Consider the following 26,396-nt stretch of genomic DNA (forward strand, 5'->3'; position numbering starts at 1 on the left):
CTGATGAAACAAGACTCTTTTCGTCAGTTTCAGCGGCCGTTTGGTTTTGATAGCCTTTTGTAACTGCCTCAGAAAGTTGGCATATTACTCTCCCTTGATAGTGTGACTCTTTTGAAAATAGTCAATAAACACAATACCTTTTGCATCCCAAAAAACTAAAGTCATCACCATCCCTGCATATGAAACGAGCTTTGCCTTCTTTGGAGTTGGTGAGGAGGGTGTGTTTCAATCGCCAGTCATCCATCAGCACGTGGTTAATACGATCAATGTTTTCTTCGGTGGTGGTAGTTGCGTGACGTCCAGACTTTAGGTCATTTTCAAGACTCTCCCTTTCCAATCTAAATTCAGTTGCCCGCTTTTGCACTGTTCATGAAATGGAGCGCCATCTAATGTAGCATATCCTTTCAGCATGAATGTCCTTGGGGAATCAAACCCATTTTTTTTTTGCAAGTACTTGATAAGACGACGATGCCAAATTTTGTCCATTTTCAAGGGAAGTCACTAGTAGTTAGATTTGTAGTCTTTGAACAGTCAGATATCAGTTTACCTGGGATGAAACAATGCAGTTATTAATAAGAATTGATGAAATTAATGCTTGCAAGATTTCACAGCTCTAGGATCACTCCTTTATAGTCAGCCTAATAATGTTTCAGCTCCCCCTCGAGTTTGTGTATGCGTGCGTTCCTTTTGCGCTCATGGATACTATGTAAGGTTGGTTGCATGCCTATCTATGAATGTTTACTTGTTGTGTACGTGCATATGTGTTGTGAATGTGAGTGTAATGGTACGCACGTGTGCATGCATGTGTGTGTGTGTGTGTGGTATGTGCTTTTTGTGCACGCATGTATATGTGCGTAAAAATTGTATGCGTATGTGTGAATGTGTCTCTGTGTTTGGGAATATGTGTATTTGTTTGCGATTCTTAAAATAAGAATAGCAGGGTTCAATACGAAATGCCATGCGTTATGCAAATGAGATACTAAGAGAAAAAATTCCTGTCTGTCTATCTGTCTCCCCCCTCTCTTTCTGTATTTCGGTTGCGAAAAGTGTGCGATTGCTGGTTGTATCGTATCCTGAACTGTATGTATAAATTTCTGTAATGTTCATTATTACTGTTGTATTATAAGTAATATTATATGTGAGGCAATTTTGTGAACCTTCACATGACACAAAACCATCCTTATGTACAGATAATGTCTATCAATCACAGACAAAAATCAACAAACGCCAATTATGATTTGAATATGATATAACTGTCTATTTGTTTTTTCTTGCGTGTACACCTGACTGAGCCCTAAACAATGTTTACTTCATTATAGGATGGCAAATACATTCTATGAACATAAATATTAATGGTAATAGGAATATGATAAATTCATAATAGAAAATACATGCATGTATGAACATCTCTCAATCTTTAGACATAGATTCAAAATATTAGAGTTGAATACATGGAAATTTTGGATACAATCCCTTTTCTCCCTCATACTATGTCCCTCTGTCCCGCTCTCTATCTATTAACACACACACAAACACAAACACACAGATATATATATATATATATATATATATATATATATATATATATATATATATATATATATATATATATATATATATATATATATATATATATATATACATAAATACATACATACATACATACATACATAAATGCGTACATACCCAAGATCCACAAATCAAAAGAAATTCAAGACAGCATAAAAGGAAATAATTCAACACATGGCGAAATTCCGAAACACAGAGATCTAAAACTACACCCAGTCATTGCAGGACCAGCATCCAGCACACAACGCTTAAGCAACTTAATACATATAGTTCTACAACCTTTATGCAAAATGATACCAAGCTTTGTCCAGGACGATATGGACTTTTTAAACTACATACCTAAAAGTGTCCACCAGGAGAAATTCTTATTAGTATCGATGTAAAACTAGTCTATACACCAATATCACACATGACCCAGGAATCGAAGCTATAAATTTCTGGTTAACAAAGCACCCAAATCATATCATGGAAAGATACTCAAAAACCTTCATTTTAGAAGGATGAAAATTAATATTAGAAAATAATCACTTCTTCGACAACAACTTACAAATAAAAGGAACAGCGATGGGAACAAAAGTAGTCCCCGACCAAAAACCAAGAAGACTTTGGAATCTTTCACTCACTTTTAAATAATTTATATACCTCAATAAAATTCACCATGGAACAACACACAAAGGAATTACCATTTTCAGGCATAATTCTAATTAAAGAAGATAACACCATAAAAACAGATCTATTCTAGAAACCTACAGACACATACCAATATTTGAACTTTCATTTCTCTAATCTCTCACATACCAAAAAAGAAACATACCCTTTAATATAGCAAAACGAATTTTCACTCTAGTAATAGATGAAGAACTAAGGCATAAAGGATTACAAGTATTAAAAATATTTCTAACAGAACAAAAGTATCCCACAAGATTAATTGACACAGCAATCAACAAAGTAAAAAAAACATCCCAGCTACAGACCTTAGAGGAACACAAACACGCAAAAATAAAAATGTACTCATTAGCGACTTAAGAAATCACCTCACCAATACTGCAAAATAATACCTCCTAGTTCTTCAACAATCATCAAAAATGACCAAACTAATAACAAATAATTTATAGTAGACGTCAAACACCCAACCTAAAAAGCTCTTAACTCAAGCAAGATTTACAACTAGAGAAACAACAAAGAGAGTTTTAAAAATGTGGTGACCGTCGTTGTGGAACGTGTGATTACATTGAAGAAGGAGAACACATTACTTTTAAAGACAACAACATTTTAAAAATAAACGCAAATATGAATTGCAAATCCAGAAACCTAATTTACATGTCTCGAATGCAAAAAATACTACATTGGTGAAACGGTCATTCGACTATGCGAGAGAGTAAGGGTACATAAACAACAAATCCATGACTCCTCCGTTAGAAACACAACTTGCAGTGGACACTTCCAAAAATGTGAGAAAAGAAAATTCAAAATATTTCTTTTCTTCAAATTGTGGACAAAAAATGAATGTTTCTGTAATGCCAAAGAAAAATACTTTATTCGAAAATACCAACCAAACACGACCTGAATAATAAAATCTACATATGAGTAGATACTCTTTTATGTACTATTTTATGCACCCAAAAAGTTATATATAAATGTTTTTCTCCCTTTTCTCTTTCTCCCCTCTCTCTTTCTCTCTCTCTCAGTGTATATATATATGTATGTATGTATGTATAGGTATATATGTGTATGTGTGTATGTATAAAATATATATAGGAATATGTTTGTATGGATGTACACCCTTTTTGTGTGCATGTGTGCACATATGTGCATATGTGCGTGTACGCATATGTGCATGAGTGTGTATTGAGATATGTATATAAGTATATGTATATGTATGTGAATGTGTATGTGCGTATGTTTACACACATATATATGTATGTGTGTGTATACGTGCATGTATGTATATATATATATATATATATATATATATATATATATATATATATGTATATATGTATATATATATATATATATATATATATATGTATATATGTATATATATATATATATATATATATATATATATATATATATATATATATATATATATATATGTGTGTGTGTGTGTGTGTGTGTGTGTATATGTGTTTTTATATTATTAATAAATTCATAAACTCATCAATAATATACTCAGGAAATCAATATTTATTTAATATTTTGAAAGACATACATCCAACATGACACGGCAACATAATAAATTTAAAATTTAAAACATAAATATACGAAATATAAATATCAATATATATAAAAATCTGAATATAGATAAATATATGTGTGAATATATATGCGTATAAAAATTTATGCGTAATTAAGCATGAATATTGTAAAGTCTAAAATATAAAATATAAAGGAACCTAAAATTTAAAGAGTTAAATATCTTACGATCGTTTCGCGGATATTACTATAATCACAAAGTGATCTAAAGATCATCTTATTATCAGTAATTCCGCTCTTCAGAGATGCATTAAGAACCAATAGTATATATATATAATATTAAAACATTAGAAATATTAAAAAATTAAAAATAATAATAAAATATATACTGTCCTTTCTATAAATTGTCAAATTAATCCTTCCAATATATTACTTCATTTCGAAAAAAAAAAAAATTTAATTGAAATCGAATTTGAAATGGAATCTTCTAACAAAAACTATTTATTTGCAATATTCTGAAATCTAGCTAAATTAAAAATTTAATGTTAAATATTCGCGGTGGATGAATTTTCAAAATTGGATCGGATTTACAGGATTACCAACACGTCTAATAGCGGGATGAGTTTTGCCGAGGTCTTCTATACATTTAGAAAAAAATATACCAATTCTTTATACAAATAAGTGTTTAACACTTGAAATTTCAACAAAGGATGAAAGGAATGAACTTTACATATTTCAGAAGGATTAATTTGACAATTTATAGAAAGGACAGTATATATTTTATTATTATTTTTAATATAAAATCTGTAAATGAACAAACATCCAGATTTCTGAGAACCTTAATTCTTTTCTATATATATGTATATATACACAATGTGTGAGAACTGAATAGGTGACTTCAAATCAGTAGACACCCCACCGATCATCTTTTGACAAATCACAACAATATTGACCTCACAATAATATTAACCACTCCAAAATATTCCATTTCTTTATTCTTGCTGGGCTTAACTCTCCTTCACCCTGTTCTCAATTACTATTAGTCTTATCTTTATTTTTATCTTTATCGCTATTTTATATTTATTTTTATTTCTATTTTATCTTTATTTAATTTACTTATTTTACTCCTCCTCATCGTTTTTTTCTTCTTCTTCTTCTTCTTCTTCTTCTTCTTCTTCTTCTTCTTCTTCTTCTTCTTCTTCTTCTTCTTCTACTTCTTCTACACATGGTATCTTTTTAAGTATATATTTCCTTTTTTATGTATATATATATTTTATGTGTATACCTCTAAGAAAAAATTATTTGCTATTTAAGCATTAAGGAAAATGTACGTTTCAGTAAAACATACATTTTTCACTTTGAAAACGGCTATTTGCAGCTTGAAACCCATACCAGAGTCACTCACTGTGAACATTATTATTATTAAAATAAAAATATGCCCTACCATCTATACTCATTTTTTCAAATATATAATACTGTGCCAAGAACTTTCTTTATGTCATTCTACTATATATATGTATATATATATGTTTGTGTGTGTGTGTGTATCTATCGCTCTCTCTCTCTCTCTCTGTCTCTCTTTCTGTCTCTCTCTCTGTGTCTCTCTCTGTGTCTCTGTCTGTCTGTCTGTCTGTCTGTCTCTATCTGTCTGTCTGTCTGTTTCTCTATCTCTTTCTCTCTCTCTCTCTCTCTCTCTCTCTCTCTCTCTCTCTCTCTCTCTCTCTATATATATATATATATATATATATATATATATATATATATATATATATATAGTCTAAATAAGCAACAAGGATATCCAAAGTTAATGCAGTACGATCGGTTCACGCGATTCCATTTCCTTAAGCAATGTGAACATTACATCAAATATAAAATGCAGAGCAATCCTCAGCTGCACAAAGATATAAAAATTTACTGAAATTACATTTCAACAAAAGGACATATTTTTATAACTACATTTAAACTCTCCAAGTAGGAAGAATACAAAATTAACTTTCCCTTATACTAGATTGAATTGTAGTTACTATAGAGATAAGCTAATCAAGTAAATTTGAATATTTTCGATTTTAGATATTGGATATATCAAATATTTTCTTTAACTCTTATTTAGTGTGATTACTAAATCATATATTTAAATTAAAATTAAACTTTTATAGCATATTTTTGATCTCTCACCTTAATGTATAATCTTCTTGTGAAAACTAAAATTTTAACTTTATCCATTGATGGTATATGCTTTTATTTATATTTTTTCCATTTATTTATATTTTTTCCATATCACATTTGCTATTGCTGTGTATTTTACTTAACTTTAATGAATAAGATGTTGGAAAATTTTTAATAGTTTTTAATAGTTTTTAATAGTTTTTAAACCTTTTAAAATTTTTATCTGATGCCTGACCCTAAAGGATTCATGTTATTCCGTTGTTGTTGTCGTATTATCATTGTTATTTTATGGGTGATTTGAATAAATCTAATCCTTGTTCCATTATTATTTTGTACTTAGCCTATGTTAGTTAATACAAGTTCCTGATAATCTAAGATAGTGCAATCTAATTAAATCAGTACATAATTATCATGTTCTCTATTAATAGTTTAGTTCACCATTATATTCTATGTTAATTCCAATCATTCCTTTTATCAGTTTCTTAAACCTTGATGAGTCCATCATTATATACCATGTAAATCCTCTGTATCAATTTTTTACATTAATTACATAATAAATTTTATCTCTTATGTGGCCTTTAATTGATATTAGATATATAAGTTTAATTTTAAAATTTCAGTCCAATATATATATAAAAATTTTAATTTCACATCTTATCTATGGTTCCTTGTGTTGGTGTAAATAAGTCTAAATGTACTTTACCATAACATTTTAAATTAATACCACTTCATGGTTTTTACATACTGCATTAATTGATTATTTACATTATTATACACTATTTCTTTTTATTTCATTATTAATTTATAATTAGCTTTTATTTATTCACATATTAATTATGCAAGTATTGGTATCTCAAGTATTTCAACTTAGCATATGTAAAACAATACTGATACATTATTCTGATTAATGAAAACTATGAATAACCATTTACTTTATCTGTACACAATATAGCAACTTTATTTTATACACTTTTGACCTAGGTGCCTTATAATAATATTCCCCTATTCCATTATAAACTGGTCTGCTAGTAGAGCCCCCACCCCTCATAGTAGTTTGTCATTAAACCCTAAGAAATTTTGTACCTGTATCGTCCATGTTTACTGTCTATACTGTTTACTCCTTTCCCTACAAACAAAATGTCAGTGCCCTCTTAAGCTTTGAATCACTAGGTCTGATAGGATGGTCTATAAATCAGAAGCAAAAAAGCAAATAAAATCAATGACAGTTAAAAATCTGCTTAGAAATATTTTCTAGCCTGTATGGTCTTGCTAAGTCAAAATGTTTTTTTTTAATTCTTCCTTTCTACGTGGAGAGTTTAATAGTAGTTATAAAAATATGTCCTTCTGTTGAAATGTAATTTCAGTAAATTTCTATATCTTTGTGCAGCTGAGGATTGCTCTGCATTTTATATTTGATGTAATGTTCACATTGCTTAATTAAATGGAGTCGCATGAAACGATCGTACTGCATTAACTTTGGATATCCTTGTTGCTTATTTTGACTTTAATCACCTTATTTTGAAACTGTATGGATAATACCATACTTCATTCTGGTGCCTAAACATAAGTACCATATTCACCTGAATATATATATATATATATATATATATATATATATATATATATATATAAATCAAAATAAGCAACAAGGATATACAGAGCTAATGCAGTACGATCGTTTCATGCAACTCCATTTAATTAAACAACATAATCATTACATCAATTTAAAATGCAGAGCAATCCTCAGCTGCACAAAGACATAGAATTTAATTAAATTAGAACAGATGGACACATTAGTATAATAATACCTAAAATCTCCAAGAAGTTAAGGAGATAGACAAAGAACATATTGTCTCCACTACAACATAGAAGTTAATAAATAAATTGTCAAGAAGACTCTGCCTGTCACTGACTTTATTTGTTTTTTATGGGGTTAGTTTTAATTTATAAACTAGTTTATCAAACCTTGTATATCTAAGGCTGAGAAATTAAAGGGCATTATCTGTTAGGGGTAGGGTTGAGAGAACAAACAGAAATCATAGTTGGTATGATTTTGAATTAGTATACTTTTTCTATAAATCTTCTCTATTGGTGTTAATAAGCTAAATATGCTTTACCGTAGCATTAATAATTAAGCTATTTTATTTCTATGGTATTCGGCCCTAATTGATTATTTCTTTCTGAATAATTTCTTTTCACCCTCTACTGTGGTAAAAAGTTTGGTATCCATAAAGGTATCCATAGATTCCTATCCTTTTGTTAATATATTCTTATTAATAACCCTCTGAATAGTCATAAACTTTATGTGTATACAATATAGCAACATTGTTTTAAAACATTTAACTATCGTACTACATAAGACTTCCCCTGTTTCATTATCAATGGTCTGCAAGCGAGCGATCCCGCTTAGTTGTCAGTCAACATCTTGTTTTAAGTTTTCCTTTACCAAACCTCATGATTTTTATAACTATACCAACTATGATTTTTGTCTGCTCTCTCAACCCTGCCCCTAACAGATAATGCCCTTTAATTTCTCAGCCTTAGATATACAAGGTTTGATAAACTAGTCTATAAATTAAAACTAACCCCATAAAAAAACAAATAAAATCAGTGACAGGCAGAGTCTTCTTGACAATTTATTAATTAACTTCTATGCTGTAGTGGAGACAATATGTTCTTTGTCTATCTCCTTAACTTCTTGGAGATTTTAGGTATTATTATACTAATGTGTCCATCTGTTCTAATTTAATTAAATTCTATGTCTTTGTACAGCTGAGGATTGCTCTGCATTTTAAATTGATGTAATGATTACATTGTTCAATTAAATGGAGTTGCATGAAACTATCGTACTGCATTACCTCTGTATATCCTTGTTGCTTATTTTGATTTTAATTACCTTACTTTGAAATTGTATGGATAATACCGTACTAAATTCTGGTGCCTCAACTTAAGTACCATATTCACCTGAATCTCTCTCTCTCTCTCTCTCTCTCTTTATATATATATATATATATATATATATATATATATATATATATATATATATATATATATATATATATACATATATATATATATAATTGTATATAAGAAGAGTAGTATAAAATATGGATTTAGAGAATCGTGTGGTTATCATAGTAAGCTCTGTAAGGAGTATATAATGCATAAATTTAGGAGGTATAGATTTATTTAACTACATGCTTCCATAGAGTTACGGTCGTTTCGCAACCTTCTTCATGTAGTATTAATTTCATTATGCAAGAAATTGTATGCATGTTTGCATTAATATGTATGGCGGCATTATATAATGCAATCATATAGTCACAAATTAATGCAAAGAAAGAAAGTTAACTCATTAGATGGCCATAATATCACGGTTACATCAACAGTTTAAGTGTACTCTCTTTATATTTACTATGTCTGGAAGGTAGCAAATGGTCAGTAAATGGTAAAGAACAGAGCAAAGACATACTGTAGTGCTATTCATAATACAAAAAAATATCAATTCACATATGATCGCCTTCGGATCAATTAAGTTAAAGTGCCAGATTGAAAATTAAGGAATTTACCATCTTTAGTTTAACCAAAATAACAAGAAATAATAACACAGGTAGGTAGACTGGTTTGTGAACAAATCAAATGGTGATTCAAAGATAACAAACTCACGCACACATACACACATATGTGTATGTATGTCTGTGCGTGTGTGTCTGTGTGTCTGTGTGTATACACACACAGACACACACACACAGACACACACACACACACACACACACACACACACGCGCGCAAACATATTGTTGAAGCATATTCTGTTGTGTCTGGGGAGAGTCATTCTCTTTTGGTACCTTATAATTTAACACACTTACCGCTAAAATTTCAATAGTAAAAACTATTGAAAAGGTTGCAAGACGCAAAGAAAAGTTTAGAAAAATAAGAAAAGAAATAAGTGGAAATTTTACCGGTGAGTGAGTTGAATTATAAGACACCAAAAGAGAATGACTCTCCTCAGACACAACAGAATGTATATATATATATATATATATATGTATATATATGTATATATATGTATATATATATATATATATATATATATATATATATATATATATATATATATATATATATATATATATATATATGTATATATATATATATGTATATATATATATATGTATATATATATATATGTATATATATATATATGTATATATATATATATGTATATATATATATATGTATATATATATATATGTATATATATATATATGTATATATATATATGTATATATATATATATATATATATATGTATATATATATATATGTATATATATATATATGTATATATATATATATGTATATGTATATATATATATATATGTATATATATATATATATATATATATATGTATATATATATATATATATATATATGTATATATATATATATATATATATATGTATATATATATATATATATATATATATATATATATATATATATATATATATATATATATATATATATATGAGAATTTCTGAAAGGGACCAGAAAGAACTTCGTAATTTTGAAAAATGCTACACTAGAATACATACATTACAAATTGTGCATATTTCTCATGTGTATTAGACACACACACACAAACATACATATACACACATATACGGACACATATACATACATATGTATGTATATATAGATAGATAGATAGATATAGATATGTGTGTGTGTGTGTGTGTGTGTATACACACACAGAGCATATTACAGACACTAATCGTATGTCGATAACTAGCTGGAAAGGATGTTTTCCAAGTGCTACAAGGTAGTAACATAGTTTTACGTTGGACGGCCAGCATACATTGTCAAATAAACTTTACTGTACACCATCGTTACTGCTTAGATCTCATTTTGAGATTTTAAAACTAGTTTTTTTGCTCCTGATATATATATATATATATATATATATATACACGAGGTGATATTAAAAGGTTCCCTAACTAGTTATATTTACTTAAGTTTTAATATCATCACCTTTAAAATAGTTACCTTGCACAGCAATACACCAGTCTCAGCGTTGCTGCCGCTTTTGGATCCGGCCTGGAAGTCGTTTTCCATAAGTGAGTCGAGGACTTTCCGTGCGATTCGTCCTGGATCTCGACAACAGCGTCAAAACGGTGACTCTTAAGATGCATTTTCATCAGGTTGCTAAATCTGGCGAAAACGACTGCTGTCGAAGCGGTCCCATGTTGTCTTTAGCGAGAGACTCACGAGTGAGGAGAGATCGGTGAAGAATCCAGTTCTTCGTGCTCCACACATCCGGACACTTTCGCTGAATGTCCTTCCTCAAACGCTTCAAAATGTTGTAGTAGAACTCTCGGTTGACAGACTGACCCTGAGGGACGAATTATCGATACCACATTTCTTGAGGTGACGTTCGTTGCAGCTCTTCCAGATTGCTCATCTTCTTCCAGGGAAGTTCTTACACTTGTGAAGCGCCTGTGCCACTGGAAACATTGTGTACGACCCAATGCCTCGTCACCGTAAGCTTGCCAAAGCATGCACAATGTCTCTGTAGCAGACTTCCCAAGTTTAAGGCAAATTTTCACGTTGGCTCTTTGTTCCTGTTCACGACAAAATCGAAGACTACAGAATACTCGTGATCACAAAAGCACAAATTTCAAAAACTACGAAGTAAACACAGCGATGTCGTTCGGCACACTGCCTCATGAAACTCACTGCTTGCTCTCATTACGCACGCAACCATATGCTACCATCTGTTGGCGCGCTACGGCACTAGTCCAGTTGATACCACCTCATATATTTACGTATGTATGTATGTATGTGTATACATACATACATAATATAAATAATATATATGCATATATACATACATATATGTACATACTTACATATATATGTATATACATATGCATATGTGAACACAGGACGTCACAGAACGTAAACAACATGAAATACGAAATACGAATATATGGAATATGAACTTACTTTGGGAACAACGAAAGAAACAAATGGAAAACAAGACAAGCAACTTAAAGAACGACCCTTCAACAGTGGTTGGCTGTTTTTCTAATTCGTATTTCAAGCAATTCATGATAAGATACGCCTTCGATAAAACAGCTGTTCCCGCAAAGTAAATTAAACAAAATTTGGGATTTTGCAGAGGGTCAAAATTGGTAACAAAAACAGGAGTGTGAAAACAAACAGGAAGGGTTGCCAAGCCTGAACGAGTTGAGGTGGCGAACGCGGAGGAACAAGCTTGGACAGGAGACAGACAAGAATGCGTCTGATTCTTGCAGCTGAATCAGAAGAAAAGAGACTCATGCTAAGAAAAGAAAGAAAGATAGCCGATGGTCACGTTGGAGCAACGAGAGAGCAAAGGAGGAAGAGTGAGGGACAGACAGAGAACAGCGAAGGGGAGAGGAAAACAATTAGAGAAAAGATGAGAGAGAAAAAATGGAAGGGGGAGAAGGGGAGATAAAAAGAATTAGAGAAAGGAAGAGAGAGGAAATGAAAGAGTCATAGAATAAACTAGAAGTGTCGCATCGAAATTATTAAGATAAAAATACATGCATACATACATATTCTTTTATTCTTTTACTCTTTCACTCGTTTCAGTCATTTGACTGCGGCTATGCTGGAGCACCGCCTTTCAGTCGAACTAATCGACCCCAGGACTTATTCTTTGTATGCCTAATACTTATTATATCGTTTGTTTTTTTTTTTGCCGAACTGCTAATAAGCTACGGGGACGTAAACACACCAACACCAGTTGTCAAGCGATGGTGGGGGGTAAACACAGGCACACAAACATTTATATATATACGACGGGATTATTTCAGTTTCCGTCTACCAAATCTACTCACAAAGCTTTGGTTGACCCGAGGCTATAGTAGAAGGCACTTGCCCAAGGTGCCACGCAGTAGGACTGAACCCGGAACCATGTGGTTGGGGATCAAGCTTCGTACCTCATAGCTACGATACCACTTTTTCTGGAGGTGACGCTCGTTGCAGGTCTTCCAGATTGCTCATCTTTTTTTCCAGAAGAGAGCGAGAGAGCCATATATTTAAATCAATGGCGACTTCGACACTCGCGCTGTTCGGGTTTAGCCCGGATATAAATTTAGTAAAGTGAACGTGTATTTGCAAGCTGGTTTAATTTCTACCAACACTGACTTCAAGTATGTAATTGCAGCCAATAACTCGAGCTCCTTTTATTGAGCCTGGTCGCAGTTAATTTATTTCTATTCAGCGCCTAGCTGTCGTCTTAGAGGTGCCCTGTGCAACAAAATATCAGTCGTTGCAGTCGATCTCTCGACATCGTTCACACGCGCCTGACTCGGGTTCAGAAGTTACAGCCCGAGTTGTTATCTATAATCGTAAAAATTAAAAGTAATTCAAATTCTATGTTTTCTTGAAACAGTAAATTTCTATAGAGATTAAATTCCAATCTATGAAAAGTTTCCGTTCTACAATATTCTTAAAGGAACGCAAAATTATTCAGCAACTCGGGCTAATACGAACAAGCTTGATAGGTGTAAAAGACTAACTGGCATCTCTTGTCAAGAATACAGGTGACAGTCAAATCGCTGCCGTTATTTGATTGCTGTTTTCTTCTGTACGTCTGTGTGCAAAGATTATTTGTGTTTTGCAGAGTTACTTTACTTTTACCATTAACTTAAAAATAGAGAAAGACATAGTGCTAGATATAAAAAATAAGCCATTTGTGGTTAGAAATAAAGTGGGAAAACGTGAAATTTATCGAGCAGGCATGTGTCTTATGCGAAATCTGTGATGAGCCCGAGTGATGTTGATGACTTGGATTTATATATCTTTAAATTAGAATAGAACCCGTTATAAATGACAGGATATAGTTTTATTCTTTACTGTTGACACCACGTACCTTAGACTGTTTTTTAAATTTTTTTATAAAAAGCATCTCTTATTTTTCTTGATTTACTTTTATTTCTTTGCAGTTCATGTTTGGTTATTGTCGATCGCAACGGAAAAAGTTCTTAAAGTCCCGAGCATAATAAACATGTTCCACAGTCCCTCAGTGGAAACAGGAAATATGAGCATTCAGATTAAATCGAATATAATTCACACAAATTCAATTAGAATTGGTTACAGAGATATATTTATATTACCATTTACTGATTGTATCTCCGCCGGATCAATAGACGTGACAAACTCTGGGCGAAGGAATTATAGTCTAATCAATGTAAATCAACTATCTTTTATCTAAAATTCATTTTGCTGTTGATTTAAAATAATTTCCACTCTACTCTATCCTCTCAACGGAAAATTCTACTTGCTACCTCCTACATTTCCTCACACCTCCCGTCCTTCATATGCACCTGAAACCTATGCAACTTACTAGTCCGTAGCTCTCCTCTGTCTCCTAATCCCATCCACCCCGGATCCTCATTTGCTCCAGACATTGTTGCCACACCTGTCCGTTGCTCACCACATTCTTTGCGGTGAACACATCTTTTACTTTTTCTCTTCTACCTTCACCAACATCATCTATTGTTTTAAATGCTCTCTTTACGGCGCCTTATACATTAGGCAAACCAGTCGTCGTTTAGTGGACCGATTCACCGAGCACTTAAGAGACATCCGTCTCCAGAAACAAACTCCCGTTTCTCATCATTTCCGTTCGCAGTGGGACTGAACCCGGAACCATGTGGTTGGAGATCAAGCTTCGTACCTCATAGCTACGATACCACTTTTTTCCGGAGGTGACACTCGTTGCAGGTCTTCCAGATCGCAGGTGGATAGTCGAGATAAATAAATATATAGAGAAAATCCCTTCACTTTTATATTTTCTCACGAAAACACTCGAATTATACACACCAATACACATATAAAAAATATATAGAAAGTAATAATACACGGTTACTACATATAAATAAATGATAAATCAAAAAATGTGAAAACAACTTAAAATATTCTGTAATGCAAATATACGACCATATACATTTAAAAAAGTATGGAAAACAGTCGGAATAAATAAACAGACAAAATCCTTTCACCTTTATAATATTCACTAACAAAAGCACTCAGTACACACCAATACACATAAACAAATAGAGAAGTAATAATATACAATTACAATATATAAATAAATAATACATCAAAAAAGGTGAAAACCACTAAAAATATTCTCTAATATACGACGATATAGATTTAAAAAGTGTGAAATATGCTAGTTCTTTATTAAATACAACATGCAGTCCTTAGGGAGGAACTTAATATACGGATAATGCACGCCAGTCCATCCCAGTGGATATTACTGTCTATGAATAATACCACAGATAGTGCTGTTGCGTGCTCAGTACCTAATTTCTCCATCAAAGACTTCAAAATGTACTCGATGATCAATGTAGTATATCAGATAGTCTGCAGTATATTCTACATTGGTGGGCACTGCCAAGAAACTGCACGTTTGACTCAGGGAACGTATATGCACAGAAACTTCGATCAAAAACACCTACAGAAATGCCAGACCCAGGATTTCACAGTATCCATCATGGCCACTCAATCTAACACAGGTAATCTCCGCATTAATCTCCGCATCATAGTGGCCCTTCTTATTATCAAACTAAGCATGGAAGCCGCAGGTGCGAACCCAGGTGAGCCAACGGCGGGTACTAAGACGTTATATGAGTAATAGTCAATGACTGCCTTCACCGGTCACAAGCGTCATTTGTATATGTAAATGCAAGAATTGTATCTGCATAACTACTGGAAACGTGTGTATGAAACAAATTCAAAATATTTGAGTTTATCTTTATTTTGATGTGTGCCGCGCGCGTATTTAAAATCTGGGCTACATAAACTTCACAGCGAGCGGAACTTCGGAAGTGGATTGGTTGAAGCATAATTTCTTCCTACACCTCGATCCTTGGATCTTACATTTATATATATACACATATATAATATATGTATATATGTATATATGTAACAACAAAAATACAGATAGAGAAAATAAAATCTATGAATAATACCACAGATAGTGCTGTTGCGTGCTCAGCACCTAATTTCTCCATCAAAGACTTCAAAATGTACTCGATGATCTATGTAGTATATCAGATAGTCTGCAGTATATTCTACATTGGTGGGCACTGCCAAGAAACTGCACGTTTGACTCAGGGAACGTATATGCACAGAAACTTCGATCAAAAACACCTACAGAAATGCCAGACCCAGGATTTCACAGTATCCATCATTGCCACTCAATCTAACACAGGCAATCTCCGCATACAATGCCGACGATCGTTTCTATTGTATCAACATATTTAGATACAAAATATATCATTCAAGTTACTATATCCGAAAATACATGTTAAATCAACGTTTTCAAGGCGATCCAAAATTAGCTAAATTCAAAGGGAACTAAGAAAATATTTGCGGTACATGAACCCATTAAAAAGAACGTTAAGAAGAAATATAATACTTTAGTATTCAACTTTTGGTGACATCAGTGCATGATGAAAGAATAAAAAATAAACTTATGAATTCTACGTTGCGATAATTTGAAACAAAGAGATTCTACATCACAACGAGTAATTATGTTAAACAATTTTTATATGCTAGACAATTTTTGGAAAACTATGCTTATTATATATGGAAAGCAATTATAATTAAGAATTGAAATATTTAAATGCCTTCTTAAATTTGTGACAACGTTTCATTGTAAAATTGCCATTATCTATATATATAAAACAGAAACTGTCTGTGTGTGTGTGTGTGTGTGTGTGTGTGTGTGTGTGTGTGTGTGTGTGTGTGTGTGTGTGTGTGTGTGTGTGCAAGTTCGAAGGTTTATAATTCGAGTTCCATCTAACCGATTCGTTTGAAATTTCAGACATGCGTTTGATATGGTCTGCAGCATGTTTTAGTCATAACAACTGCTTCGATCAATGTTCGGTTTTCGCAAAAACTCGATCGATAATTATCGATTTTTTTGAAAAAGTCGTCCGATTTTGATCAAACTTGACATACCAATGCATTCTTACCCAAGGTTTTTCGTTTCGTTATTATTTTTTTTTCAAATTCCGTTTCGTTTGAGTACAGGACGGGAAAAATTGACTCAAAAAATGCCTTTAAGGCAGGCCATAACGCTGGTACCATTGAGTCAGTTTAAACCAAACTCGGTAAACGAATGCATTTTCACCCAACGAGTCTTATGCCATAGATTATTTCATTAAATTGCGTTTTGTTTGAGCACAATTCGACAAACTCACATTCGAACAAAATGCCTTTGTTGAGGTAGCTCCTGATTTGATTTTCTCAGAACACTGACCCCATTCCTTCTCCAATGCATAAACAATTAATCTCCACCATGGTGTGCACACGCATTGTGACCCCACGTGACCTCAAAATAGCCACTGCCAAAAGCAGTAAACATCCGGCACTGATGCTTTCCATTGCAATAAACGAAAGCGATTTCTATGTGTAGCATGAGATAGTTAAAGCAATAACAGCCTCTGCACTGCACAAGCTACTGGTAAGTACATACTACTTCCTTCATCCATTTCACAAGCAGTAGCAACCGGCGTTGCACGGGTTTTAATAAATTACCATGAAACTGCGGAAACATGAGGCCTTACACATAAGAAAAGACGGTTTGGGGCGTGACATTGTTAAAGCAATAACCTTAGTAACCTCTTGAATCAAATCAATACCCTAGCTGCCTTTCAAAAAGTTATATTTTTGCGCTGTTTACGGTTTCCGTGTACAAGTGCTTTCGAGTGAAGCCGGGCCAAACTGTTGAACCACCAGACCGATTCGATTGAAATTTCATATATGCATTAAGTATGTTTTAGTCATAACAACTGCTTCGATCAATGTTCGGTTTTCGCAAAAACTCGATCGATAATTATCGATTTTTTTCAAAAAGTCATCTGATTTCAACCAAACTCGGTACACATTTGCAGTTGGACCCAAAGAGTCTCATGGCGTCGCGGTACTCAGTGGATGACCGGAAAACTATAACTGAACTACAAAAGCACAATGAAGCTACGTATCACTTAATCAATGTGTTTATTGGTCCAACATTTGATGTGACACCAGATTATTCAGATTTATTTATGCTAGGGATCCACTATAATAGCTACACGAGTGCTTTTATCTTCGCGTTCTGTCACATGAGGTACGTGGGCCCCAGTCGTTTGATGACTTAAGGACTGTCGATGGCTCTGTTTGCAGCACTTACATGGAAGCATGCCTCAAGCACGGTTTGCTGGAAGACGATGCGCAATGGGAGGCTACGTTATTCGAAGCTGTTGCATCCCAGACACCTAAGCGTCTCTGAGCTCTATTTGCTGTTATGCTGCAAATTTGTGAACTGAACAACCCTTTGTCTTTGTAGCTCAAATTTAAAGACGACTTATCGAAGGACTTCATACGTCGGGCGAAGTTGCTTTTCCCTGGGGTAGAAAGTATAAGCGATGAGGTATACAATCAAGCCTTGATCGACATTGAAAATGCAGTTGTATCACTCGGTGGGAATGAGTTGCCCTCATACGGTCTGCTTAAACCGCTGCGTTCAGAGTCAAATTTACTTCCTACGGTTCTTTTGCGAGATTCGTCCTACGACACAGATACACTTGCCAATTTCAACCTAGAAACTGAACCAAGAGACTGTAATTCCCGCTCCGGCCCAGCTTCGCCATGTCTGTCAACAAGTCTCAGGGACAGACTCTTTCTGTGGCTGGACTTCTCTTGGAAGAGACTTGCTTTTCCCACGGCCAGCTGTACGTTGCATGCTCCAGAGTCGGCAGTAGAGACAGACTGTTCGCATTAACACGTCGGAGGAAGACAAAGAAACATTGTCTACAACAAAGTGCTATGTATTTGCCAAGGCTGAAGTGGATACGTTATCGCCATGCATGCATATAACGGGGTACGCTCAAATACTTCTACTATTTTTTCCCATATCAGACGGAAGCATCAGAAAAGGGCGCCTGCCTCTTGACATTCTGTGGGTTTATGGAAAGTGTTCGTATAGTGCTCCTACGATGGGAAAGAGGTGGCGATTCGTTGCAGTTGCACGATAATAATGCGAAGAAACAATGTTGTCAAACAGCTGCTACAAACGGACCAGCAGAAAGGCAGGTTAGGTATTGCATATTCGAGGACATTTCTGCTGCCTTCTACACGGTTGATTACCTCAAGTATGTTTATTCATAACATTAAAGTGACCAATTCAATGGAAAGGATACCAATTTACAAAATGCATGGCGGCTACGTGTTGCATGAACCTCTTGAAAGCGACATTCCAACTGTTGGCCATTAACCTCCTGCAACTGGGAGCAATCTATCGCTCAAACAGTTCCCTCTTAGGAAACGCTAAAATTGTTCAACTCGTTCTCTTCCTATACGTTTGTCTGTGTGCTTCATTCTAAGGCTTGATTCGCAAGTGTATGATTCTAATTTGTGCTGGGCTGAGGAGCAAGGTGTTGAAATGAGAAGAGCATTACACGAACGCGGTAGCCGTGGTAGGGCGCTAAAATGTTCTCAAGTGTAAGGCCTCATCTTTCCGCAGTTGAATGGTAATTTATTAAGACTCGTGCAACGCCAGGTACAACTGCTAGTACTATAACAATATTAAGTTAGAAATAATTATGTTATACATTTTGTCAAGACAAAGATCCCGATTATAATTCCCAATATTGTACGATGGTGAGTAATTAATAATGGACCGTTTTAAATTATACTTAATGTTCCTATGTATGTATGTATGTATGTATGTATGTATGTATGTATGTATGTATGCATATGAATGTGTGAGTGCGTGTGTGTGTTTGTGTGAATGTGTGTGTGTGTTTGTGTGAATGTGTGTGTGTGCATGCGTGTGCATGTGTGTGTGTGTGTGTGTGTGTGTGTGTGTGTGTGTGTGTAGATATGTCTTATTTACTTGTTTCAGTCAATAGACCGTGGCCATGCTGGGGCACAGCCTTGATGCATATTTATCTGATAAAAAAAACTTAATTTCTTTCTAGATGAATATTGCAGACTGCTCTCACAACTATCAACTGGTACACGGAGAAGTCTTGACCAAACAAAAATATTGGATAACCTCTTACAGTAAGGAATTTTTATATATATTATTTATATATATATATATTTTTATATATATATTTATATATATATATTCTTGACTTGCTTTCGGGGCCCCAAAAGTAATACTACCTTCAAGAGGTTTTCACAAATAATATTCACTCTACTAATTATTTCAGTTTGTTGCTTATTTTATCTCTTTTATCTTTCATCTTTTGTTTGTTTCAATCATTGCAGTGCAGCCATGCTGGAGCATTACCTTGAAAGGTTTCAGTTGATCAAATCGATCCCAGTACTTTTGTTGATTCTAAGACTGGTAGTTTTGCCGAACTGCGAAGTTACAGAAATGTAAATAAACTAACCCAACTTGTCAGGCAGTAGGAGGGGACACAAAGACACACACACACACACACACACACACACACACACACACACACATGCATGCATGCACGCATATACATATGTACGCATGCATGCATGCATACGTTCATACATACATACATACACTCAAGCATGCATATATACATACATACATACATACATACATACATACATACATACATGCATGCAAAAATACCTTGTTGTTGATGCCTTGGATTAGGTTAGAAACCGGCTCTTTTTCTATTGGCAAGAAATATTGAAATAAAACTGAATAATGACATATATACATGCATATATGCATACATGCATGTATGTATATATACATATGTACGTACATACATACACATACACGTGCGTATATGTGTAAGTAATGTCGCTCGAAGCTGCTTTGAATCAGATAAAATTGGGTAAAGTCATGTTTAACATGGCATACATATAAAAATGTATGCAGCATGTATGTAGGAATATACGTATTGCACTTTGGGCGGATCGTTTTACTTAGAAAAATACATGCATCCGTTGAATTTCATCTCTTTTTATCGTTGTCATTCTGTCAATAAACTAATTAATTAGCGAAATAATCAGATATTTATTCAATCAATAATCTAGTTCGTCCGAGTTATTTCTCTGCCAAAATGACTCATCATTCTTTTCGTTATGATGAAAACAAAAAGCGTTTGTGAAAAATGTGTGCTTGTCAAGAGCATAGAAATGTCGCAAATGTTTCCCCCCACGTATTTTATATCAATACACTGAATGTCTATATCTATTCAAATATCTTATCTGCCTTTCTTTGTTTCTTTTCTCTGAGTGTCTTTTCTTTTCTTTTGTAGATCTGAAAGCCATAAATGTTACCACAATGACTGGTGACAATGGAACTGATGATGGTATCAACATAATACTGTATTATGTTAATAACAAATATCACTATACCTTAGACACCGAAAATGATGACTTCAAAAACAACACGTTAGATGTGTTCAGTTTAAAATCTGCTTCATCGTCTTTATTAAAATGCATCGAAGTGCAAAGTGTAACCCCTACAACACAATGGATTATGAAGAATGTAAGCAAATTTCGATTTTTATTTTTCAAATGTCTGGTATTAATTTAATGCTAGAAATTACTTTTAATTATGCCATGTGTGGTATGTTGGAAAGTAATAGAGTATTTGTAGTTGGATGAAGGGTTTGGGGAGAGAAAGAATGCTGTATGGCAGAATGATAGTAGTAGTAGTAGAAGTAGTAGTAGTAGTAGTAGTAGTAGTAGTAGTAGTAGTAGTAGTAGTAGCAGCAGCAGCAGTAGTAGAAGTAATAGTAGCAACAGCATTAATAGTAGAAGGAGTAGTAATAGTAACATCAGCAGCACTAGTAGCAGCAGCAGCAGCAGCAGCAGCAATAGTAGTAGTAGGAGAATCAGGCAGACAGAACTGCATCTTTGAGCTAATACTTGTAGTATGTTGCTTTCCCATACTACAAGTTTTCCCATAACCAAATTCAAACTCTCATCCACAAACTATAAAAGTACATTGTTACTTACCGTTAGCAGCTTTCAGTATTTCCATACTAAAGAACTGACATATAGCAATGACCACAGAAATAGCACCGGTAGGACACGAAGTGCCAACTAATTTGTATGCCGTTAGATAACGTTTCTGCAACTTTCTAACACACGTATATGGATTGTGAGTTAACACTGGTCTGCTTATAAAATATTTTGATTTTTGTTAAAATGTGCTCATTGTAGTTAGTGTTCATGTAGCAAGAATGGAAGAGTCAAAGTTCCCCCGCCAAGTCTTATTCAGTGAGCTCACTTCAGGAGCTCACGGTGTTGCCCTCTTCGAAGATAGGGATCAATCAAAGCAACACTGAAATTGAGTCTAAACCGTTTGAAACACAAGCCCGGGACCGTAACAAGTGGCGGTGTTCCATCACCATCGGAACCAAAAACTTCGAAACCACCAGAAGAGAAAAAGAAGAAATCAAACAACAAGAGAGAAAGGCTCGACAACATCAACCCCACCCTCCTCCAACATTACCTTGCGGTCAATGCCATCGACTCTTCCATGCGAAGATTGGTCTACAGATTCATCAACACCATTACTATAAAGAAAGCGTTCAGCAAAGAAAATAAATTCTCGGGTACGAGATGAAACCAACAACGACGACGACATGGGAGTTTTTTAATAAATGTTTTAAATTAATTAATTGTGTGTGTGTGTGTGTGTGTGAAGACATGAACCATAATGGTTAGGGATATTCAGCTCATGATAATAAGGTCGTGAGTTCGAAATCCAGTGGCGCGTTGTGTCTTTGAACATGAGACTTTATTGCCCTTTCCTCCACTCAACTGACAAAAATAAGTTGCACCTGTATTTCAAAGGGCCTTGTCACATTCTATATCTCACTGAATTTCCCTGAGAACTACGTTAAGGGTACGCCTATCTGTGGAGTGCTCAGCCACTTGCACGTTAATTTCACGAGCAGGCTGTTATGTTGAAAGGATCAGCTATAATACTCATCGTCGTAAATGACGGAGTAGTAGTTATATATATATATATATATGTGTGTGTGTGTGTGTGTGTGTGTGTGTGTGTAAAAGGTTGAAGAGGAACACACGAGTAGATATATATGGAAAAAAGACAAAGTAGAAAATGCTAAAATAATTTTATAAAGAACATTACAGAACCGGTTTCGATCCTTGAGATCTTTTCAACAGTAAATATGAATAATAGATTTTTGAAAAATTATTGAAAAATTAAATTTTGGTAAATTTAAAAGAAAATCTTTTTAAAGACATATTTGTATAGTATTCAAGTAACAGCGGCATTTTTCTTGTTTCTGCCTGTCTCTGTTTCACTTGTTAACTCTTGTGGGTTCGAAGAAGGACTCCAAAATTTAATTTTTCAATAATTTTTCAAAAATCTATTATTCATATTTACTGTTGAAAAGATCTCAAGGATCGAAACCGGTTCTGTAATGTTCTTTATAAAAGTATTTTAGCATTTTCTACTTTGTCTTTTTTCCATATATATCTATATATAACTACTACACATACATACATACATACATATATATATATATATATATATATATATATATATATATATATATATAATATACAAAAATAAGAGGAATGACTAGCAAAAGTGGACTCCTATATGCTAGAAATAGATGCCGAATCATCTAACCACGAAAAATATGTTCTCAGTAAAAATTTAGCGTCACAACAGACTGTAAAAGGGCAACACAAATGAAAAAATACAAAATAAAAAAACGATTAACCTACGTATTTTGGTTTCACCTGTTAAAATTTACATAAGTCAATATCTGCAGGATCATCAGTGTAGTCTGTCGATTTATAAAATATAATTTCCAAAACTAGACACAAGACGTCCACCCGAAAGGGAGCACTTGTAGAGTTCTACAAATTACATTCAGTGTATCCTTTCAAATGTCTTCAATCTGGCAAGCTAAGTCCGGAAATAACTCTGCAGTTAATAAATTTTTGCAGCTAATTTACCGGTTTGAGAACATCATTATTTAAAATTTATTAATGAGGGTAGAAATTGATATTAATCAATTAAAACCGTGGTCTAGCATATTAAAAAAATTCGAAGATTAAAATTATATTATATACAAAAATAAGAGGAATGACCCTTTCGGGTGGACGTCTTGTGTCTAGTTCTGGAAATTATATTATATAAATCGACAGACTACGCTGATGATCCTGCAGTTATTTACTTATGTAAATTTTAACAGGTGAAACCATGGTACGTAGATTAATCGTTTTTTTTATTTTGTATTTATTCATTTGTCTTGCCCTTTTACAGTCTGTTGTGACGCTAAATTTTTACTGAGAACATATTTTTCGTGGTTAGATGATTCGGCATCTATTTCTAGCATATAGGAGTCCACTTTTGCTGGTCGTTCCTCTTATTTTTGTATATAATATAATTTTAATCTTCGGATTTTTTAATATGCAAGACCACTGGTTTTAATTGATTAATATTAATTTCTACGCTCATTATAATATATATATATATATATATATATATATATATATATATATATATATATATATATATATATATATATATATATATATATATATATATATATATATATGTATATATAAATACATACATACATATATATATATTATAATGGAGTATTTAGTGTGAAGGATTGCATAATATTACATAAAAAATATTTGTTGGGTAAGGCCGGAATAATGCGAGATGAGATATAAACGAAACTATTAAAGGGAAACAAAACGAAGATGGAATTTTACCTTGTATTTCTATATTTCAGGGTTATAACCCCTTCTTCGGGACATGTAGACAAGCGAGAGATGGGAAAAGGTCGTTGCCAAGTTGTATGGGGAGGAAAGTGATATGTGCAGACTGTTGTTGCTATGGTAACCAGTCTACTTCATGTAGCTCTTTTCTCTTATTTTATAGGTAGTCTTAGTTTGATAATAAGGAGGGGGGCACTATGATGCGGAGATTGCCTGTGTTGGATTGAGTGGCCATGATGGATACTGTGAAATCCTAGGTCTGACATTTTGTAGGTGTTTTTTAATTGAAGTCTCTGTGCACATACGTTCCCTGAGTCAAACGTGCAGTTTCTTGGCAGTGCCCACCAATGTAGAATATAGTGCAGACTATCTGGTATGCTACATAGATCATCGAGTACATTTTGAGGTCTTTGATGGAGAAATTAGGTACTGAGCACGCAACAGCACTATCTGTGGTATTATTCCTAAACAGTAATATCCTCTGGGATGGACTGGTGTGCATTATCTGCATGTTAAGTTCCTCCCTAAGGACTGCATGTTGTGCATGAGGTCCGTTAAGGGAAATGGAGCCGTTTAAGGAAACACATGTCAGACTTGGGAGTATGAGTCCTCTTATGTGCTTTACTCCCTCTGGTGTTGTTTAAACGCAGTTGTTTGTCTAAAGATGGTGGATAGCCGTTGTGTATTAAGTTCTTTAAAAAACCGCTTGGTGTTGGAATCTTTGTCGGTTGTGTCACTACATTTATCGCTTATGTGAGCGATTTTGTTTCGTATACATGCGACTTCGACTCTGGTGAGCAGAGCTGACTCCTAGTGCACGAGCAAGTTCTTAGAGGCAGCTTTTTTGTAAAAGTTGGTGCAGATGGAACTTTCCTCCGTTATCCTGAGTTGAAAAAGTTGGAAATCAAACAGAGAGAGGGTTCCAGATTCGTCTGAGTGTTCTGTTGGTTGGAGCTATAATTTGTGAGAGCAATCAAACAGATGGAAGAAACTACTCAAGGGGATCGTACGTACTTGTAATTCAAAAGGTATTATCTTATTGCACACAGATTCGGTCATCTCACTGCCTTACCTGTATGCCATTTCACTGTCCTATATGTATGTCAACTCGCCGCCATATAATATGTCAATTCATTCCCTTATACTTATGTCAATTTTCCGCCTTATATGTATATCAACTCACTACCTTATATTGTATGTCAATTCTCTGCCTTATATGTGTCAACTCACTGCTTTATATCAATTCACCGCCTTATTTGTATGTATGCTCCTATGTATGTTTCTATTCCTTGCCTTATGCCTATGTCAACTTACTGCTTTATATGTATGTGTCTATGTATGTGTTTTTCCATACTTTTTTTTTCATAATGTTCACTTCATTCCAAATATTAATCATTAGACCCTAGTACATAACCACCGGAGAAAAACAAATGCTTGTGGAATTAGTGTCTAAATATACTGGATTCTCTTCAGAATTTTCTAGTTGAATTTTTTTTAATAATGTTGTACACAATCGTTCTGCTTTCTGTTAAGATTGTTAATATTGCTGACCTAGTGTTTTTAAGCTCTCTAGTTTCAGTAACTGGAATAGCTGGATCTTTTGCTAGGTACAGTGATTGCAGCAATTTCCGGCAAAATATAGGATCAAACCCTATTATCAAAATGTTTTAGTGGTATTTGTTTTACAGCATTTAACA

The 26,396-nt window shown here is 33.7% G+C and overlaps 1 protein-coding gene across 2 annotated transcripts in view; it reads left to right on the forward strand.

Moving 5' to 3' along the window:
- LOC106884342 (uncharacterized) overlaps positions 1 to 26,396 on the forward strand; it is a 126,749-nt gene that overhangs the window by 51,753 nt on the left and 48,600 nt on the right. For both annotated transcript variants that reach the window (XM_052972813.2, XM_089362653.1), the window contains exons 8-10: positions 13,932 to 14,176; positions 19,962 to 20,046; positions 21,234 to 21,466. In XM_052972813.2, coding sequence (XP_052828773.2) covers positions 13,932 to 14,176; positions 19,962 to 20,046; positions 21,234 to 21,466 — 563 coding nt within the window. The remainder of the gene's footprint in view (positions 1 to 13,931; positions 14,177 to 19,961; positions 20,047 to 21,233; positions 21,467 to 26,396) is intronic.

Source organism: Octopus bimaculoides, chromosome 14, assembly GCF_046866305.1.
Source record: "Octopus bimaculoides isolate indiv1 chromosome 14, ASM4686630v1, whole genome shotgun sequence".
NCBI classification, from domain to species: Eukaryota; Metazoa; Mollusca; class Cephalopoda; order Octopoda; family Octopodidae; genus Octopus; species Octopus bimaculoides.